The 17490-nt window shown below is 49.9% G+C and overlaps 2 protein-coding genes across 3 annotated transcripts in view; both read left to right on the top strand.

The window, feature by feature from the left end:
• The window catches only part of TMEM233 (transmembrane protein 233), a 49255-nt gene extending 41954 nt beyond the window's left edge, over positions 1-7301 (top strand). The window contains exons 3-4 of the mRNA XM_004690695.2: positions 1069-1179; positions 7208-7301. Coding sequence (XP_004690752.2) covers positions 1069-1179; positions 7208-7301 — 205 coding nt within the window. The remainder of the gene's footprint in view (positions 1-1068; positions 1180-7207) is intronic.
• Positions 7302-7388: 87 nt separating this feature from the next.
• Positions 7389-16910, top strand: PRKAB1 (protein kinase, AMP-activated, beta 1 non-catalytic subunit). Of its 2 annotated transcripts, none has more exons than XM_004690994.2 (8): positions 7389-7485; positions 7681-7847; positions 10362-10525; positions 11597-11690; positions 11968-12082; positions 14084-14217; positions 15354-15422; positions 15615-16910. In XM_004690994.2, exons 2-8 carry the CDS (start codon positions 7689-7691, stop codon positions 15690-15692), a joined length of 813 nt encoding a protein of 270 aa, XP_004691051.1. In that variant the 5' UTR covers positions 7389-7485; positions 7681-7688; the 3' UTR covers positions 15693-16910. The 2 variants fall into 2 exon arrangements, with proteins under 2 accessions (XP_004691051.1, XP_012586667.1); XM_012731213.1 differs by having other exon boundaries at positions 7399-7485; positions 14081-14217.
• Positions 16911-17490: the final 580 nt, after the last annotated feature.

The following is a 17490-nucleotide window of genomic DNA, read 5'->3' as shown; positions in this document are numbered from 1 at the left end:
CACAGGTACTACATTCAAGGGGGTAAAGTGAACTCTCCCGAATAAACCAAAGCAAGCACAGTGCCAGTGTCGCCCACGGTGCTGGAGCTGCCGTGCCCCGGCCAGCCCGTGCTTGTGCACCCTGTCTTCTCGCTCCCCCAAATGTTAATGTGCTTTGATATATTTTCTGAATCTTGAATTCTTCCCTCCTTACTGACCTGTTTGGAGACTCCGTGCAGTTTCCTCCGTGGTGAGGCCTGGTGGTTTGCCACCACGTGACCTCACCCCCCATTCACCAGCCCCCCCAGAACGGTGGCCACTCTGGCTGTGGTCATTCATTTCCTATTGCAAACACTGTAAGGGGTCTACTTGGCCCATTTCTCATTTTGCCTGTGTAGAAGGGGGGTCCCTGGACCCAGCCCTAGACAACAGAGTTTGCATCAAGGGGTGTGGCCATCTTAAAGTTTACTAGGAGTGGTCAAAGTCTCCCACCCTGAGGTTAGACTGAATTAAACTCCAACAGCCTGGGCGAGCATCCTGGGTGATGTCTTTTTTTTTTTTTTTTTTGAGCTAGTGGGGGGTCCTTGGGTTCACTCTGGGAAAGGTTTCGGCAGAGCCCCCCTTTTCAGTGGCACATGGTGAGTTTCTCCATGAGACAGAGTCTCAGTTATAGTTAAAGAGCAGGCTTATTAGGGAAAAGGACAGGAGTACTGGACACTTGGTAGGCACAAGCAGACAGGGAGAGCTGCCCCAGAGAGAGGCCTGCATGGGTGCAGGCTGGCAGCCTCAGGACAGCGGCCTCCACCCAGGGAGGTCAGTGCGGAGAAGCCCGGGCATGGTGCAGGTCACAGGCAGGCAGGAGGCTGCTGCCCTGCAGAGGGAGGAGCCGGTGGGAAGAAGCGACTGCACAGTCACAGGTGGGCAGAGGACTGCCCCGTGCTGGTGCAGACTGCGTAGACATCTCTCTGGGAGGGCCTCGCTCCTTGTGAGTTTAGATTTGTGACTTGGAATAGAATCTGAAAGGAGAGGAGTTCTCACATGGGCTCCATCTCCATCTCCATCTCCTTATCTTTTACCTTTTTGCTCTAGACACCGCCCTCAGCTGTCTGCTACCTGCTTGGATCTTCTGCTGTCATCCAGGCATTGGCTCCTGAGGATCTTGATTTCTATGGCTGTGTCAGTGGCTATGCTAATCCCTTCTGCCCCCAGCTCCCTGTGTGAGTCAATCTTGTAAGCCTCCTTCCTGTCCTTTCCTCCATCACTGGGAAGACTCCTACTCAGTCTGCAAAGTGGCATCCCCAGGCTGAGATGTGGTGAGAAGTCTCCAGACCACAGGCCAAGCAGCCAAAGTCCAGTGTCAGCACCTTCTGGGCGGGCCTAGGGGCCACTACAAAGGGCTTGATCCCTGGGGCTCAAACTGTCCTTTATCTAAAACCAACAGGTCCCCAGAGGCCTTAGAGCCAAGCCTGTCCCATCATTCCTCTGGAGGAAGCACCAATCATCCTTTGCCCTTTCAGTCAGGCATAAAGGACAAAGGAGGTACTATCTAACTTTTAAGGATTTGAAAACCTGTTTCTCTCTGGGCTTTAAATGGGGACTAATTGGAAGGCTGATGGTGGAGGTTGTGGGGGAGGGAGCAGGCATTGCTAGCAGTGGAGTGGCACAATCGCCCTGGTTTGTTTGGAGAGAATATATGCTATCTGATCAGGTATCCTCACCCTGATTTTGAGTAGATGATGCCTCTGACACAGTGACACTCTAACACCCTAAATCCTGCACACCTCTGCCTTGCCCACCCACCCACCCCTTCCCCGGGGCCCTGGAACAGAGTGGTCAGCCACCCACACTGGCAGAGATTTTTCTGACACTTGGAAAATCAACTCTTGGGCCTCCCTCATGGTGCAACCGGTTAAAGCATAGCACTATGAGCCATCCACAGTCACTGCAGCACGAGTTTGATCCCCGGCCAAGGAGCTGACCCACATGGCACAGTATTCTCCTAATAAACCTGCTCTTTAAATATAACTAACGTCTCCGTGTCATGGAGAAACTCGCCTGGGGAATTCGCCGCATGCCGCTGAATGGGGAGCTTTGGTGACACCTTCCCCAGGGTGAACCCAAGGCCCCCGCTGCTGTCCAAACTCACCTTATCTAAAAAGTTTGCAAAGTCCTTTTTATGCCTTAGTGGGATAAGAGCCTGGGGTAGTTCAAAGGCTAAATTAACAGCACCCACCAGCTTCATAGGTAAGAATCAGAAAAAGGTGCTACCTTACCAGGCAGGTGAAGTTGCCTCTGAGGGAGAGAGGGGCTCCCTCTGGGTTCTTTGAAGCTGGAAAATCATCAGACAAAAACACTGACACCAGACAAGACATTGAGAAGAGGAGGGGAAGTTAGATGATACTGTGCACCTGCTATGCACGTGCGAGAAACCCAGGATTAGCTTGATTCACTTTACTTCATCTCCTTTCATAACTTAAGCTCCCCATAAAGGATGACAGGAGGAAAGGAGGAAGGGGACCCTTGGGAAGGGCCCACCAGGGCTGTTCTGTAGACTCAAGTGCTTTCTACAATGACAAAAGTCAGAGATTAGGTTTTCCAGATACTTTGAGAGAGAGACCCCAGAAGGGAGATTACCTTGACACATGCAATTGTGTTTTACAAAAGGGCCACTTAGGCCTCCCTGATGGCTCAAGGGTTAAATCTCAGCTCTGACACTGAAACTGCAAAGGCCCTCGGGGCTACCTACCGAGCTGACCCACAGGGTGCAAGGACTTCTCCGGTCCCAACCCTCCCCCCCAAGACCTGCTCCCCTCAGCAATGTATTTCAGTAGACCTGCCAGTCCTGCTCCTCACTCTGTCCTTGTTGAATCCTCTCAGACCCTCCCTACTGCACCTCTGGCCTACACCCAGTTCTATGCAAAAATAAATAAATCTTAAAAAAAAAGGGGGGGGCAACCTCCATCCAGCCTTCAGGGACCCATCTATGAAATAACCGCAGAGATATTTTGGGGTGGCAGAGTTTGTCCCCCTACAACTCTTTGGCTAGGGTCCCTGTGAAGCATACACCTGTATATCCTTACTGGATGTCCTGCTGTTTGAAAACCACTGAAAGCCTCCTGGAGCTAGCACTTGGCATTCAGAGGCTTTTGCCATCTTATCTTATCTGAGCCAGAGTAGAAGTCTTGAAACTTTTTTCACTCCTGACCGCAGCTGCATCGCTCAGATTAAGAGTCCCTATTCCTGTGTTCTTCCCTGGCTCTCACGATTTCTGGGAGAGAACCCAAAACTCAGCATCTGCTTGTGCCTGGCTTTCTTGCTACCGATTGCGAGCATGAGAAACAGTTTGAAGAATAAATTCTGGGTCATCCACTGGCCTGGCCTGAGTCCCTGCTGAGCTTCTGTAGAATCTCTTGCCTTCCTGTTATTGCCTGAGAGTCTGTTTTCATCTCTCCTTTATGGCTCTCTTTGGGGGGTAGAACCATGGCCTATTTATTTTTGTCTTCTAAAACTTCTTTTTAAATTACAAAAGTAGGCCCTGCTGGTGGCCTAGGGGTGAAGTCTCAGCTATCACTCCTACAGCCCAAGTTCAATCTCAGCCAGGGAGCTGACCCACATGGTGCAGCAGACCTCTCCTGTTTGCCCACTGCTCCCCTCAGCAGTGGACTTCAGTACATCTGTCTGTTCTGCTCCCCACTCTGTCTTTAGTGAATCCTCACACACCTCCACCTCCCCGTACCTCTGGCCTGTGCCCTAGTTCTTGAATGCATAAGTAAATAAAATAAACCTTACAGAAAAGAAAAGAGAGAGAGAGAGAGTGAAGGGCCCTCCCTGGTGGTGCAAGGGGTTAAAGTGCAGCACTGTGAAGCAACCCGCAACCACTGTATCACTGCACTATGAGTTTGATCCTCCGCCAGGGAGCTGACCCACATGGCACTGCAGACGTCTCCTGTATTGCCTGCTGCTCCCCTCAGCAGTATTTCAGTATCTGCCTGTTCTGCTCCCCACTCTGTCTCTGGTGACTCCTCTCACCCCCTGTAACTCTAGCTTACACCCCAGTTCTTGTATGCATAAATAAATAAAAATAAACATTTATAATAAATAAATAATAAAAGTAGCATATTCTCAGAGTAGAAAAAATTTCAAACAATAAACTAAAATGTGAAAGTCCCCTTTCTAATCTACTCCTCTTGTTACAGGGCACCCCAATGTGAATTGGGTTGCCCATCTGTGGGTCTTCACCCGTGTGCTTACGATTCAATTGTATTATGGACACACTCAAAAGGTTAAATAATGGATTTATTTATAAGGAGAAAGGTAAAGGAATAACCCAGGGAAAAAGGGAGAGAAGCACAGGTTAACTAGAATGTCCTACCAGTTCTACTGACTTGGACTCCACCCGCATGCTGAAAACCGAAAACCGATTGAGCGCCAAAACGATCAGCTGTGAACCACCAGGTCAAGCTCCCCCAGAGTCCACACGTCCGGTTTTATCCCAACCTGGCTGCTCAGTTCCGCCCTCACTTCCCAGCGTGCTTCTCCTTGGTACTGATGGGATTTGGAGTTCCAGCATGGAGTGGGGGCGGAGTCCATGAAACCTGTACCTGTTACACTCTTTCTAATTCCACTTTTCTTCCCAGAAGGGACCTCTATTACCAGCTTGTTGTATTGTTGGGAAGAGGCTGTCCTGAACAGACTCTACAGACACAGGTTTTGTAGACTCCACCCCCACTCCAGACACCGGAACTACAAATCCCATCATCACCTAGGGCAGAATTGCTGGGACCTGAGGGTGGAGATAAGCAGCCAGGTTTGGTATAAAGGCAGACATGTGGGCCTTGGGGGTCTCTTGGCCTCAGCTTTTCCCCAGCTCTCAGCATCCCTTTGGGATTCTAGGTCTGCAGAACTGGTAGGACACATTAACCAACTTATCTCCCTCTCTTTTCCCCTGAATTATTCATTTCTTCATTTCCCCTGTTTTGTAAATAAACCCTTTATTAACCTTTTTGGGGGTGCCTGCAGTTGAGTCTTATTGTAAGTCCCCTTTAGGCACACAGTCAGGCAACCCATTTCCTATAGGGGTTGTCCTATAACAATATTTCTCTAGAACTTTCCATGTGCAAATATAAATAAGATGCAAGTATATATAAGATGCTAATAAAGCTGCTAACATTTACTGGGTGTGTTACAGGGCAACCCAATGTGAACTGGGTTGCTTGTCTGTGGGTCCTCACCCACGTACTTAAAATTCAATTGTACTGCAGGCACACACAAAAAGGGTCAATAATGAGTTGATTTACAAAGGGAAAGGAAAAGGAACAACCCAGAGAAAGAGAGAGAAAAATACAAGTTAAAGTGTCCTACTAGTTCTGCTGACTTGGAACCCCAATAGCACACTGAAAGCTGATCAAGAGCCAAATGACCAGCCAGGTCAAGAGACCCCCCAGAGCCCATATATCTGGTTTTATCCCAACCTGGCTGCTCAGCTCCAAACTCAGGTACTGGTGTGCTTCTCATTGGTCTTGATGGGATTTGTAGTTCCAGTATCTAGAGTGAGGGTGAAGTCCATGAAGTCTGTATCTGTTACAGGTCTTCACTAAGAGTCAGGTGACATGCTCAGCACTTTTCTCAATTCACAAAACAAGTCTGTCAAGAAGGTGTTTCTATTCCCCATTTAACAAAGTAGGAAACCAAGTAGTAGTCCGAATTTGAACCCAGGCAGACAAGACTTCAGAGCTCATACTTAACCTCTGTGGTTCTGCCACTTGATTTGGGATCTGGAATGTCTTAGACCTTTCTCCATAGTACCCACTCAAGTCTATTTCCTTTTCTAAAACTGCTTAGTGTGGGCCCTCCTTGGTGGCGCAGTGGGTTAAAGCACTGCACTGAGATGCTAAAGCCACTTCCGCATGAGTTCGATTCCCGCCTGCCCTGGAGGTGACCACATGGCGCGGCAGACCTCTCCTGACCCGCCTGCTGCTCCCCTCAGCAGTGTGCTTTGTCCATCTGCCTGTTCTGCGACCCGCTCTGTCTCTGGTGAATCCTCTCGCCACTCCCTGCACCTCTGGCCTGTGCCCAGTTCTGTATGATTAAATAAATAAATCTTAAAAAAAAAAAACTGCTTAGTATTCTATACAATGAATGTATTTAATCCATTCAGCCATCCTCCCACTGACAAACCATTTTAGGATCTCAAAATTGTTCATTTCCTTATCTAAGATTTCATTGGTTATAAAAAGCATGCAATTTCCAAGAGATCAGAACATGAAATAATGTGCTTCTTAGAATTAAAGTATTACAACACCAATGACAATACTGCCAATGAACATTATTCGCGCGTGTTTCATCAGAAGTGTCCCAGATGTAAAACTGTGCACCAAAAATGCAAGTGCTTTTTTTTAAAGTTTGATGGACACTGCCAAAGTCCCCTCCAAAAGACCATATTTTAGTCATCTGTGTCTCCCATTTATTAGCACAATGTCTGGCATTTTTTAGGTACTATATAAATGTTTATTCAGCAACAAAATGCATGACAGGACCCAGCAAACGCAAAACTCTTTGCAAAACAAGCAAACAACCCCTTTCATCCCTCCCAACCCTCCTCCTCCCCCCCAAGCAGGACAGCTATAAGATCAGAATATTTTATCTTAATACGTGTGAAGGCACTTCTTGGGGAAGCACTGGCCACAACAAATGACAAACACTAATAAATGAATGCATTTTACGAAGAATCATGTGTCCAGAGTGATTACTAAATATCTTGCAAGCTTACATACCAAAAGCACTCAATAAAAAAATAGATTAAATTCTCCAGTAGTTTACAACCTCCAAGCTACTAAATGTGAAACATTTCCAGAGATCTCATGGCCTGTCATTTTTTTCAAACACCTGCAAGACTACCTGCATCCGAATCAAAGGAAGTGCTTTGAAAATGCAGATCCTGTACCAGAGTTTCAGAATCATGAGTGCTGGGAATGAGCGCCGGGAAATCTGCATTTTAAACAGGCCTTCCGGGTTTCTATGGTGCTTATAAGCGTGAGCACCAAAGCATGAAAGGGCTCTAAGAAAAGGGGTGTCTTAATTAGATTTTCAGCTTAGCAGCACCCTTGTAGCAGCTGAGGGCAGAACCAAGCGGAAGTGGGCACAGATCCGTAAAAGAGCTCACCACATCATTCAAGCCCCCGGCGGTCGAGAGGACTCTCGCGTTAGTGCGCCGCCTGCCGGCCACCAGCAGTGAAGCCGACTGTCGGGGGAAGAGGCCGATTGCGACTGCGCGCCCCGGGCTGGTGCCCGCTTTGGAGCGCTTGCGACTGCGCCGACCTTAGACCGGAACCGGAAGTGAGGTTAAATTAGCCCCGCGCGCTCCCCGGCCGCACCCCCCTCCCCGGGCCTAGCTGACTTGTGGAAGCGCCGGAAGCGGAAGTTGCTAAGAGGTGGGGTTGGGAGTTGTTGAGAAAGTGTCGGCTTATCTTCGCGCTTCTTGGATTCACGCCGCGGCTGCCCGAGCAGGTAAAGCGCGATTGTGAAACCTCGCCTGGACCTGCTGACCCGACTCACGCCGGCTCCCGGCCCCGGATCCTCGCCCGAGGGGTGTGGTACCCGGTGCTCCGACTTCTTCGCGAGGGTCCTGGGGGCCCCCCGGCTCGACATTCCCCTCTCCCTGCCCTGAGTGCGGCCTCGCCCGGTTTCCCTGTGTCCCCGCAGACCTCGCCATGGGCAACACGAGTAGCGAGCGCGCCGCGCTGGAGCGGCAGGGCGGCCATAAAACACCCCGAAGGGACAGTTCGGGGGGCACCAAGGACGGGGACCGGCCCAAGATCTTGATGGACAGCCCCGAGGATGCCGACCTCTTCCACTCAGAGGAAATCAAGGTGAGAGGGAATGGGGGAGCCCCGTTCCCTTTGGTTACTGTTGCGAGGACCCCCTCCAAAATTCATCGGAAGGGGGAGGGAAGTGACAATCCCGTGCGCTTAAAAACCAGATGGCCCTGGAAGAGCCCTCTTAGCCGTCCGGGAACCTGTGTCCAATTACCGATATTAGCAAGGCCCCCCGAGGGAGGAGGAACATCATTAAGTTAACATCATTAAGAGGAAAGCAGCCCTGGGACAGTTTCAAATTCTTAATTAATTCAGATCGTCGAGGTAGCAGTAATTGAACCCCTGTCTTGGCTTTTCTCTTGGGGATAATTAATTTCACAGCTTTGAGAAGTCTTCCCTCGTCTTTAAGCAGACCGGCTTTTTTCTTTGTCTTCCCCCCTTAAATGGTAGTAGTTGGTTTTGCAGTTTGTCGGTTTTGGCAATAAACCAGAGCATACATGTAAGCTGAAAGTAAAGTTGAACAGTGGAGTGCAGTTGCCCGTTGTTCAGTTCTACCTAAAACTTTTAGTTCACCTGCTTATTTAGAGGGAGCATTAGAAGAGTTATCCAGCTTCCAGAAGTCAGTGGGTGAATGAAGTGTCAGTCCGAAGGAGCTACTACTCGGCCTCTCTCTCCAGTGTTGTTTAACTGTGACTTAATATTTTAAATAGGCCAAAGCAGATATCTTTGCAGGCCACATTTTGGAATTCCTGCTGCAGTCTGCTTTAGTTCATTGAAAACCCTGAAGAGGATTCTGACTCCAGCTTCAGTCGCATCCCCACAGTTTCTAGCTGAAAAGCCCATCCAGGGACACTTAGCGATTGCAGCAGCCGATACACATACTTGTATATCCTGAAAAGCAAAGACCCAGTTCCTTAAAGAACAGACAACAGATGAGTTTAGGGAGCTGAAGTGCCTTTGCTGCGCTTTACGCTTTACTCTGTGCATATCAGTCCATGAGGCTGCTTGCCTAGTAACTCCTCCCACTTTTACTTGCGTTTTTCTTTCCTGTCAGACTAATGATCACATTATTTATCCTTATTTGGATCTTGGCTTTAGGTCTGCCTCTAAAGAAGCCTGCTTTTACTTGGCCTGTTTCCTGTGATTTGAACTTGCTTTCTGACTTTGTCGCATTCCTAAAAAGCTGTGTGCAAAGTGAACTTTGGATCCCATTTTCCCCAGTGACTTGACATTTCATCCCCCAGGAATAATTTTGGCCCAAGAACAGCTAGTTAAGATAGAAGAGTCAAACTACATTCAAGAAGTGGCTACTGTTCTGTGGCTGTTCCAAAACTAAAATATAAAGTTTTGTATACAGATGATGTGGAGAAGGATTTGAAATGGTGCCCATTATCATTTCCTTATAAGCTACTGAGTCGTGTAGCTGATGCAGACCAAAAAAAGTTAAAAGAACTACAGTTTCACTATATCGGCTGTGGGTAGTTATATCCTCAGTGAAAGTGATTCCAGTCTGTTATTCCTTAGTCTGTAGATCTTGTTAAGGCTCCAAGAACACAGGCATTTTAAAATAAGCGCATGTTGGTGTTTTGAAATGTTGCTGGAAGTCTGCTTAATATTTTCAGGTGTCTCTCCCAGTCTAGAGCTCCTGTCTTAAAGTCGTTGGTTTCTTACTAGGAAAAAATGCAAGACACATAACCATAGACATCACGCCCAGGCATTGTAGAGTGTGTTTGCTTCCCCCCTGGTCTGGTACGCCGCAGTTAGACAGCACTTCTGTTACTAACAGCTGCTCTTTACCATAATGAACATCATTCCTTGTCCCTTTCTCCCCTTTCCATGGATGGCACTAAATAATAATTAGTTTTTCCTTTCCTCAGAATCTGCATTTGTCAGGTTTTGTTTGTTTGTACTTTATTTTGCATAGAACTGGGGTGTAGTCCAGAAGTGTTGGGATGGGGGCCAGGAGATTCATCAGATATTGGGGAGCAGAGCAGGCAGATCTATGAAATCCACTGCTGAGGGGAGCAGCAGGGAGACGGGAGAGGTCTGCTGGGCCATGTGGGCCAGTTCCCTGACCTGGGATTGAGCTCAGGCCTTAGTGTTGATAGCGCTGAGACTTAACCCCTAAGCAACCCGGGAGCATCCATTGTCAGTATTTTCAGTTGAGAGCTCTGGAATTGTCCATAATAAATTTTCATGTGCTTCAAATCTTGTTTAACTAAGGGAGGAAAATGGCATTTCTAAGCTAATCTTGGGTTCATTGTGGCCTTCTTCTGGTGAGTATATATTACAGTTTCTTCAAGAATGTTGATGCCTCTTTAATATAGACAGTAATAGCTAGTAATTATTAAGCACTTGATATATGTCACATACCTTGCAGAACATTTCACGTGGACAAGTTGACTCTGTCTCAATGACCTTAAGAAATACTTGTTTTTATTCTCTTCTTTTGACAAGGAGAAAATTGAGGCAAGTCTAGTAAGTTAGCAAGCCCAAATATGGCCATATGTGGTAGAGATACCACTTTAGAAGGACTTGTCACTATTAGGATAACTGCTCTGTTTCTAGGCTCCCGAGAAGGAGGAGTTCCTGGCCTGGCAGCATGACCTGGAAGTAAACGACAAAGCTCCTGCCCAGGCGCGGCCAACAGTATTTCGATGGACTGGCGGCGGGAAGGAAGTTTACTTATCTGGGTCCTTCAATAACTGGAGTAAACTTCCTCTCACAAGAAGGTAATTTCCTGGGGAAATATTCACGTATTTGTCTTCATCCATGCTAGTACTGCGTCTGAATGAGCTCTGCCCTTATAAAGATGCTAAACGGGAAAATAATCTGAGTCCGTGATTCGTGGGGCTCAGATCTCACACCCATGTAGTCTGTTCACGGAACCCTTTTCTTAGAAGACACATCTCAGTTGCCTGTTTCATGGACAAGTCAGATGCAGTGGTGTGAGCATGGGGCTCTTAGAGACACGTTGGCTGAGCTAACCCGTGCCCCGAGCCTCAGAGCTCCGCTGTAAGCAGGGAGTGTCAGAGCAGCTGGGCTCTGATGTTCCGCCACCAAGCTCCGTGCATAAGCCTTGTGTTTGAAAGGTGCGGCCTCTGCAGGCGTCACTACAGTGAGACCTAGCGAAACACTTCCAGGAATTCTAGGGCGACTTCAAGTATCAGTAGAAAACTTCACCAGTGAGTACTCTGGCTGGCATTTAGGGAGAACTGACTGGCCTGACCTCAGGCCTGACCTCAGGCTCGTTGGGACGACCGTCCTCCCCAGAGGAAGCTGGAGAAAGGGAAGCGGGGGGCACAGTTACAGGTCAGTTCAAGCAGAGGAACAAAACAAACAAAAGAGGCTCCTGGAACTTTTTTTTTTTTTTTGAGGCGGTTATACAAGTTTCTTTAAGAACTGTTTGTACACCTACTGAATTGACTCTCTGCTGCCTAAGGCAGACCAACAGGGTAGGACTTGGCAGTGGGTTACCTTGCACTGGAGTCTAGGCTGCCAGGTGTATTGTGCATGGAAGCTGAGAAGGACAAATGCCTGCTTGTCAGTTAACCTTTTGATGTGGTGTGCGGATTCCTGGCATTGGAGCAAGGCAGGTTTTCAAGAGGACCTTGCCACTGCTGCTGCTTTGTAGCTTGTCAAGGTTGAGGTCACTGCAGTATCGTCTGAATCAGTTAGCAGTATTTGATTCAGCTCAACTCTTGGTTTTACATGGAAACGTAGTTTCGTCCCATGGCTGGTTTTGCAAGTGAACTACATGGCAGCCCTCCCGCTAAAACCCTCTGTTCCCCTTTTCCCTGCAGCCACAATAATTTTGTAGCCATCCTGGATCTGCCTGAAGGAGAGCATCAGTACAAGTTCTTTGTGGATGGTCAGTGGACACACGACCCTTCTGAGGTATTCTTCCTCCCGTCCTTGCTCTTCTGGCTGCCCACACGGCCCACACAAATCACTGTCCCTTACAGGTCATTGACAGGTCCCTCTGGGCTGCTGGTAAGAGCCTGTGTGTTTCTGAGCTAGCGCAGCAGTGCTGATGGTCAGGCTGTGGGCACCTTGACTGAGCTGAGCGGGGTGGCCAGCCAGGACATGACCTTCCCGCCAGGAATTCTGAGTCCTCTAGAAAATAACTCCAAGACTTTCCACATTATGATTTTGCCTGTCTGTCTCTTCCCAGCCAATAGTAACCAGCCAGCTTGGCACAGTTAACAACATCATTCAAGTGAAGAAAACTGACTTTGAAGTATTTGATGCTTTAATGGTGGATTCCCAAAAGTGCTCCGATGTGTCTGGTATGAACACAGTTATCTTATACCACGTGTGTGCCGGTGGGGGCTGTGCAGTCTAGAAGTACTCTTGTTTCTCTTGACTTTCGAGCTGAAGCCACTCAATCAGAATGACCTCTGTAACTTCCTTCAGGACCACAAAACTAATGCCCAGCTAGTTCTGTCAGGTCAGGCCGTTGAAATCTGGCCCCAAGGGAGCATTCGGTCACTTTTGTGGCATCTCAGTTAATCACTAGATCTCCTTGGCCCAGAGAGCAGACAGTGGACCCGGAAACAGAGCTTGATCTCATGCCAGGGCAGGGCCCAGGAGGCCCTGGAGAGTAGTCCCGGGTCAGGGATGAGCTAGCACTGGGGCATTCTGCCAGCTCCCTGCCTGCTCACTGTCCCCTTGGGGCGCCTGGAGAGTTGCAGCCTGATGTGATGAATGGATACCTTTGTGACCTTGGCCACCACTGGTGTGGTGCTTTAGAATCTTGTCAGAATCCCTTTAGGAGAGAGACTTGCCACAGGGAACGGGCTACCAGCCTAATCGCAGTAAAGCTTGCCCATCTTCCCAGAGACTTCAGTCATCGAGCTTTCAGTAAACTGCAAGAAACTGGAAAAGCATTGCACTACAGTTCTGGGGGGTTGGGCGTAATCTGAAGGTCAGCGTCACGCACTGCCCCTTCAGAGAGGTTTAGACAGTTCCTGGACCCCTGAGGAACACAGTGAACAGACTCCCCAGGATTGCCTGAGCGGATTCAGCTCACTTTACAGGACGATTCTTCCGCCTACAGGGCCTGGAGGTTCTGTCACCAGCCCTTGCTCTTCCTGGCTGTGAACTCATAGTGGCGAATGGACTGCTGCTCTTACGTGGGGCAGGTCACAGTGTTGATCAGGAATTCGAAATCCAAAAACAGTATTAACCTTGAGGGAAATTATTTCTTCCTTTTCCTGATAGGGGGCTTGGGAGACAGCACCTGCCTCAGTGTCCCTTGGTGCTGGTAAATGTGACTTCAGGTCTTAGATCCGATCTCTAGCCCTGTTTCAGCAGCGTAGGTCACCTGCAAGAGGATGGATCCCTCACTGGTGACCCACTTCCGGCTCTGCACACTTCTTGTACTTCGTTTGCTTAGAAGACATGTTTACTCCTGAGGGCTCCTCTATCTGCACTTAGTGCTTGTCTCAGTTTCCTGCTGTGACACAGTTGGGTCAGTGAAGGGAGCTTCGCTCCTGGGAAGTGACGTCGAGGGATTGGCAGAGGCAGGGCAGGGCGTACCTGACTTACTCTGGACAGCCCGGGGTCAGGTGCCAAGACCCCATCCCAGGAGTCCTTTGAAGAATGGCTTGGTCCCTCTAGCTCACCAGACATCACTAAATGAGCTGCTTGTAACCATCTGAGACCTTACCTCTAGAAACTTCTTGCTGAACCTGTATAATTGACATAATGATGCAAGGATTTTAAAGGTAACTAAGAGTGATGAGAATCAAAGAGCCTTTAGATACTAAGTTCTCTTAATTTTTTTTCTATTTTTGAAATGTGCCAGTTCTTTGTATAACCTGTTTTTGTTTTTTGATTTTTTTGTCACCGCCTCTGTAAAAACAGACTGCTTTATCTTGTTTTATTCCAGCTGGTGGTGCTTAGAACTTGGGTTTAGCTGCTTGAGCTCCACTTACTGCTTTGAACTTCTTTGTGGTACTTGCCAGCCACATTTTTCCACAGTGGCCTGTGAGGTTAAGAAGTTGTGGACAGCTTTCCCCTTAGTCTGCCCCAGGCTCACTGGCTTTGCCACAACTCTGTCTTCCTCCAGGGCCTCTGAGTTCACTGCTGAATTTAATGCCAGTCACCCAGATTCCAAAAGGGGTTTCTCTTTGCTTCTGCTCTTCACCCTTGGAGCCTGGACATCCTCCAGGAGAATATAAATCTGAGTTGAGGGAGCAGGACAAGGAAAAGTAACGCCATACGTTAACTGGGACTTCTTCCAGTCCTCGCAGTTTGCCAGTAAACCTGTCGCCGTCTCCCAGCAGAGCTGTCGAGTTCCCCGCCAGGCCCCTACCACCAGGAGCCCTATGTCTGGAAGCCAGAAGAGCGGTTCAAAGCGCCGCCCATCCTGCCGCCGCACCTGCTCCAGGTCATCCTGAACAAGGACACGGGGATCTCTGTGAGTACTCGGCGGCTGCCTGCGCCACCCCACGGCGGGCTCACTGCCCCCCTTGCTTTCCATCCACCTCCCGCAGAGTAGCTGGGACAGGCTCGGGGCGCCCACAGGCGTCCACCTCCAGGCTCCACCTCTGCCAGGGCGCTGGCTGCCAGCAAGATGCGCCCGCAGTGCGGAGCTGCCTCCTCTCCCCAAAGCCTCGCTGAACTTTTTTTTTTTTTTTTAATTTCGCTGAACTTTTTTTCTGGAGTTTCACTTCATGTCAGCCCAAGCTGTTAATTTTCATGACAAAATTTATAACCACTCCTTCTCAGTAAACTGAATAGTGGACTTCCTGCTCCAGCCCTCAGATCTTAGGGTCTAGTTTTAAATACCAAGATGCTTTTAGGAACGTCAGTGCTCCGGGACTGAATTTTGGGGTACCCGGGTAACACACATTTGTCTGGGAAATTACTGTTAGTCACAGAAAGAGGCCTTTGTCCCGGGTCCTGCCTTGCTCCCCACTGCTCCCCTGTGTTATTTTTCAGCTCTGGAATAGCCATATTTAGGGGAACCGGGGTCCCCGGCAGCTGCTGGGCTGCCACCCGAAAGACACCTGCTGACTGGTGACGGTGCCCGTCTGCTGTCCAGCGCACGTGTTACTGGGAGCTTGCTGTAGTTGGGCAACAAGGTTACCCCATCTTGAGCATGCCCCGAGCACACCTGGCTTGGTTTTGCTCTCTGCAGTTATTTTCTTTAGCTTTTATAAAATTGGGGCGTGTACATTGAAAAAAGAAACAGGTTTCTGGTTCTCTTAGAAGTTAGGAAGACGTGGCTGCGTGAAGTACCAGTGGCGCGCCAGCTTTCACAGAGGCGCAGCCCTGCCGCGGTGTCCCCCGCCCTCCCCGGCCGCGTTTGGTCCACGGCTCAGAAGCGCTGAGCAGAGGACTTACCCACTGTGTTCATCTTTGAAAGTGTGTTCGTTGAGCAGCTTTCTTCCTGCCTGTCCCTCAGCAAGAACAGCACCATGGCCTCTGGAGGCCAGGCCTCGCCAGATGGCCACGTGCCTCTCCCGTCGCTGATGTCCGTGCTCTGAAATCAGAGAGAAGCATCTTGATGTCCAACTCCTGCATGCTCACACCTGCTTTTGTCCCCCACAGTGTGATCCAGCTCTCCTCCCTGAGCCGAACCACGTCATGCTGAACCACCTCTATGCACTCTCCATCAAGGTAACCATGCCGGTTAGGGTGCTCCGAGGCACCCTAGCCACGGGGTTCCCCAGGAGTGTTGAAAGGGTGGCTGCGGGATCCTTTAAGCCCCTTGCATCTGAGGGGACCCGGGATCTGTTGGCCCTAAGCACCCTTGATGCTTCATGCACGTTGGAGCTCGAGCCCCGTGACTCAGCCTCACCTGTCCCTTAGGATGGAGTGATGGTGCTCAGCGCGACCCACCGCTACAAGAAAAAGTATGTCACCACCTTGTTGTACAAGCCAATATGAAGAGCTGGGAGCCGACGGTGGGCCCCAAGAACAGTTGCGCCGGAGGCTTCTTGAGTACATGCTCTCCACCACCGGGATTGGACTGTAAATTTCTCATCTCACACGCTGTATAAGATACTTCATACCTGCCCTCGTCCTACTTGAAAGCTTGTTCCAGAAATGGCTCCCAACGCGCTTGGTTTACAGTGGCCCTCTAAGCGCCCGGTGACCGAGAGCCCACGGCTCGCGTGAGTCCAGAGGAACAGACGCAGGCCTGCAGCGCCATGGCAGCCCTCGGGGCGGGGGCGGGTCTCAAGGCAGGTTCTCTCGGCTGCGGGCTGAGATGTCACCGAAGCCAAAAGTGAGCACTGGCCAAATCGCTGGTGGAATCTGCAGGCAGGGACGAGGCTGCGCAGCACTTCAGCCGCGTGCTGTTGAGGCCACTGGCTTGTCCGCGGGGCCGCTGCGCAGCTGTCCACTGGTGCAGTGCGGGTCTCTCCTGTCCTCTGAAATCAAAGCAGTAGATTGTCTCCCAGCCTCTGCTCCAGGGAGGTGACATTTCTGTAGAGATTAGAACCTGCCTAATTTCCAGATGAAGTTTTACAATTACTTCTTACACTTGTGCACTAAGTACTTTTTTTAAACCAGAGGTGGCTGACTGCAGCCTTCAGGCCATTTTTAAGTCACCTTAACTAGCATATGGATCATGTGAACTCTCTCAGCAATAATCTGTTCTCAGAACAGACTTGGAAACCCACCACCGATTTCTCCACTCAGCTGAATGATCTGAGGACTGACCACTGTCGGCTGAAAGCTTGCCCAGTTTTCATTCTAGTTGTTAACAAGGTGAGGCCGGTCCCACAGCTGGAGAAGTGCCCGCCCCCTGGCCATTACGGCCTCTGCCGCCTCGCTCAGGGCCTCTGCCTCAGCCGAGCAGGGGCGGCGCCTGTGACCGCCTTTGCTTTCTCTGAACCTGACAGCAGCCTTCTAAACCTGTCGGGAAGACACCCTGGGCCAGTGCGAGCCTTCACACTCGGTTTCTAGAGAGAACCGGCGGGAGCTTAGGCCCCCAGCAGGTGGACGCTGTCCGGCACAGGGCTCCCGCTGGGAGGCCCAGAGGAACCAGCGCCTGGTTTCCAGTATTTGTTTGGTAAACCTGAGACCTGGGTACCTTTTTTGTTACTGTTTTCACAACACTGAATTACTATCACTTTGATGTAGGTTTCAATAAAGCTTTGTAACGATAACAGGCCTCGCACTTGGGGAAGCTCAGGGGAAGCTCACCTGCGCCACTGCTGGGGGCCCCCGGGCTCCTGAGAGGCTCATCGGGGCGGGGTTGTTGGGCTTTCCCAAACCACCTGCGCTTGGGTGAGGGGCAGGTGAGTGCCGAGTGCCATGCCCGTGACCCGCCCACCCCTCGGACCTCAGAAGGCTGTTTAGGGGCTGTGAAATTGAGCTGTCGTGACACGAGTGGAGGGCAGGGAGGCGGCAGGGAACGTGCCTGATGCGTGTTGGCGGCGCCCTGCGTCCACGTTTGCTCTTGCACTTCCAAAATCGGAGCCCGTGCCGAGACAGCTTCTGGGAAGACAGGACATTTCTGGAGTCTGTTCTTAGGGTGTCCTTTACGCCCTTTCTTCCCAAGTACGTAGGTCTGGGAGAAAAGGGAACCACATGTGGGTCACTTGACCCTCTTGACGGGTCGAGAGGCTTAGAAAAGTTCCTAGCAGGTAATTAATCACTTCAGTCTGAACCTGAGTGATAATGGGAACCTTAGTACATTCCAGAGACTGGTGATTAAGTCCACGAAGACACAGTCCTT

The sequence above is a fragment of the Condylura cristata genome, unplaced genomic scaffold (assembly GCF_000260355.1).
Source record: "Condylura cristata isolate star-nosed mole 26May11 unplaced genomic scaffold, ConCri1.0 scaffold00029, whole genome shotgun sequence".
Classification (NCBI taxonomy): Eukaryota; Metazoa; Chordata; class Mammalia; order Eulipotyphla; family Talpidae; genus Condylura; species Condylura cristata.
The sequence above is the reverse complement of the archived record's forward strand: the minus strand, read 5'-3'. Positions and strand labels throughout refer to the sequence as shown.

What these genes read in the sequence shown, in the direction of transcription:
- PRKAB1 (XM_012731213.1), top strand. Translation starts at nt 7,689, where the DNA reads ATGGGCAACACGAGTAGCGAGCGCGCCGCGCTGGAGCGGCAGGGCGGC. An exon ending in GGACACACGACCCTTCTGAG is followed by an intron (nt 11,691 to 11,967) that starts GTATTCTTCCTC and finishes GTCTCTTCCCAG; the next exon opens with CCAATAGTAACCAGCCAGCT. An exon ending in TCTATGCACTCTCCATCAAG is followed by an intron (nt 15,423 to 15,614) that starts GTAACCATGCCG and finishes CCTGTCCCTTAG; the next exon opens with GATGGAGTGATGGTGCTCAG.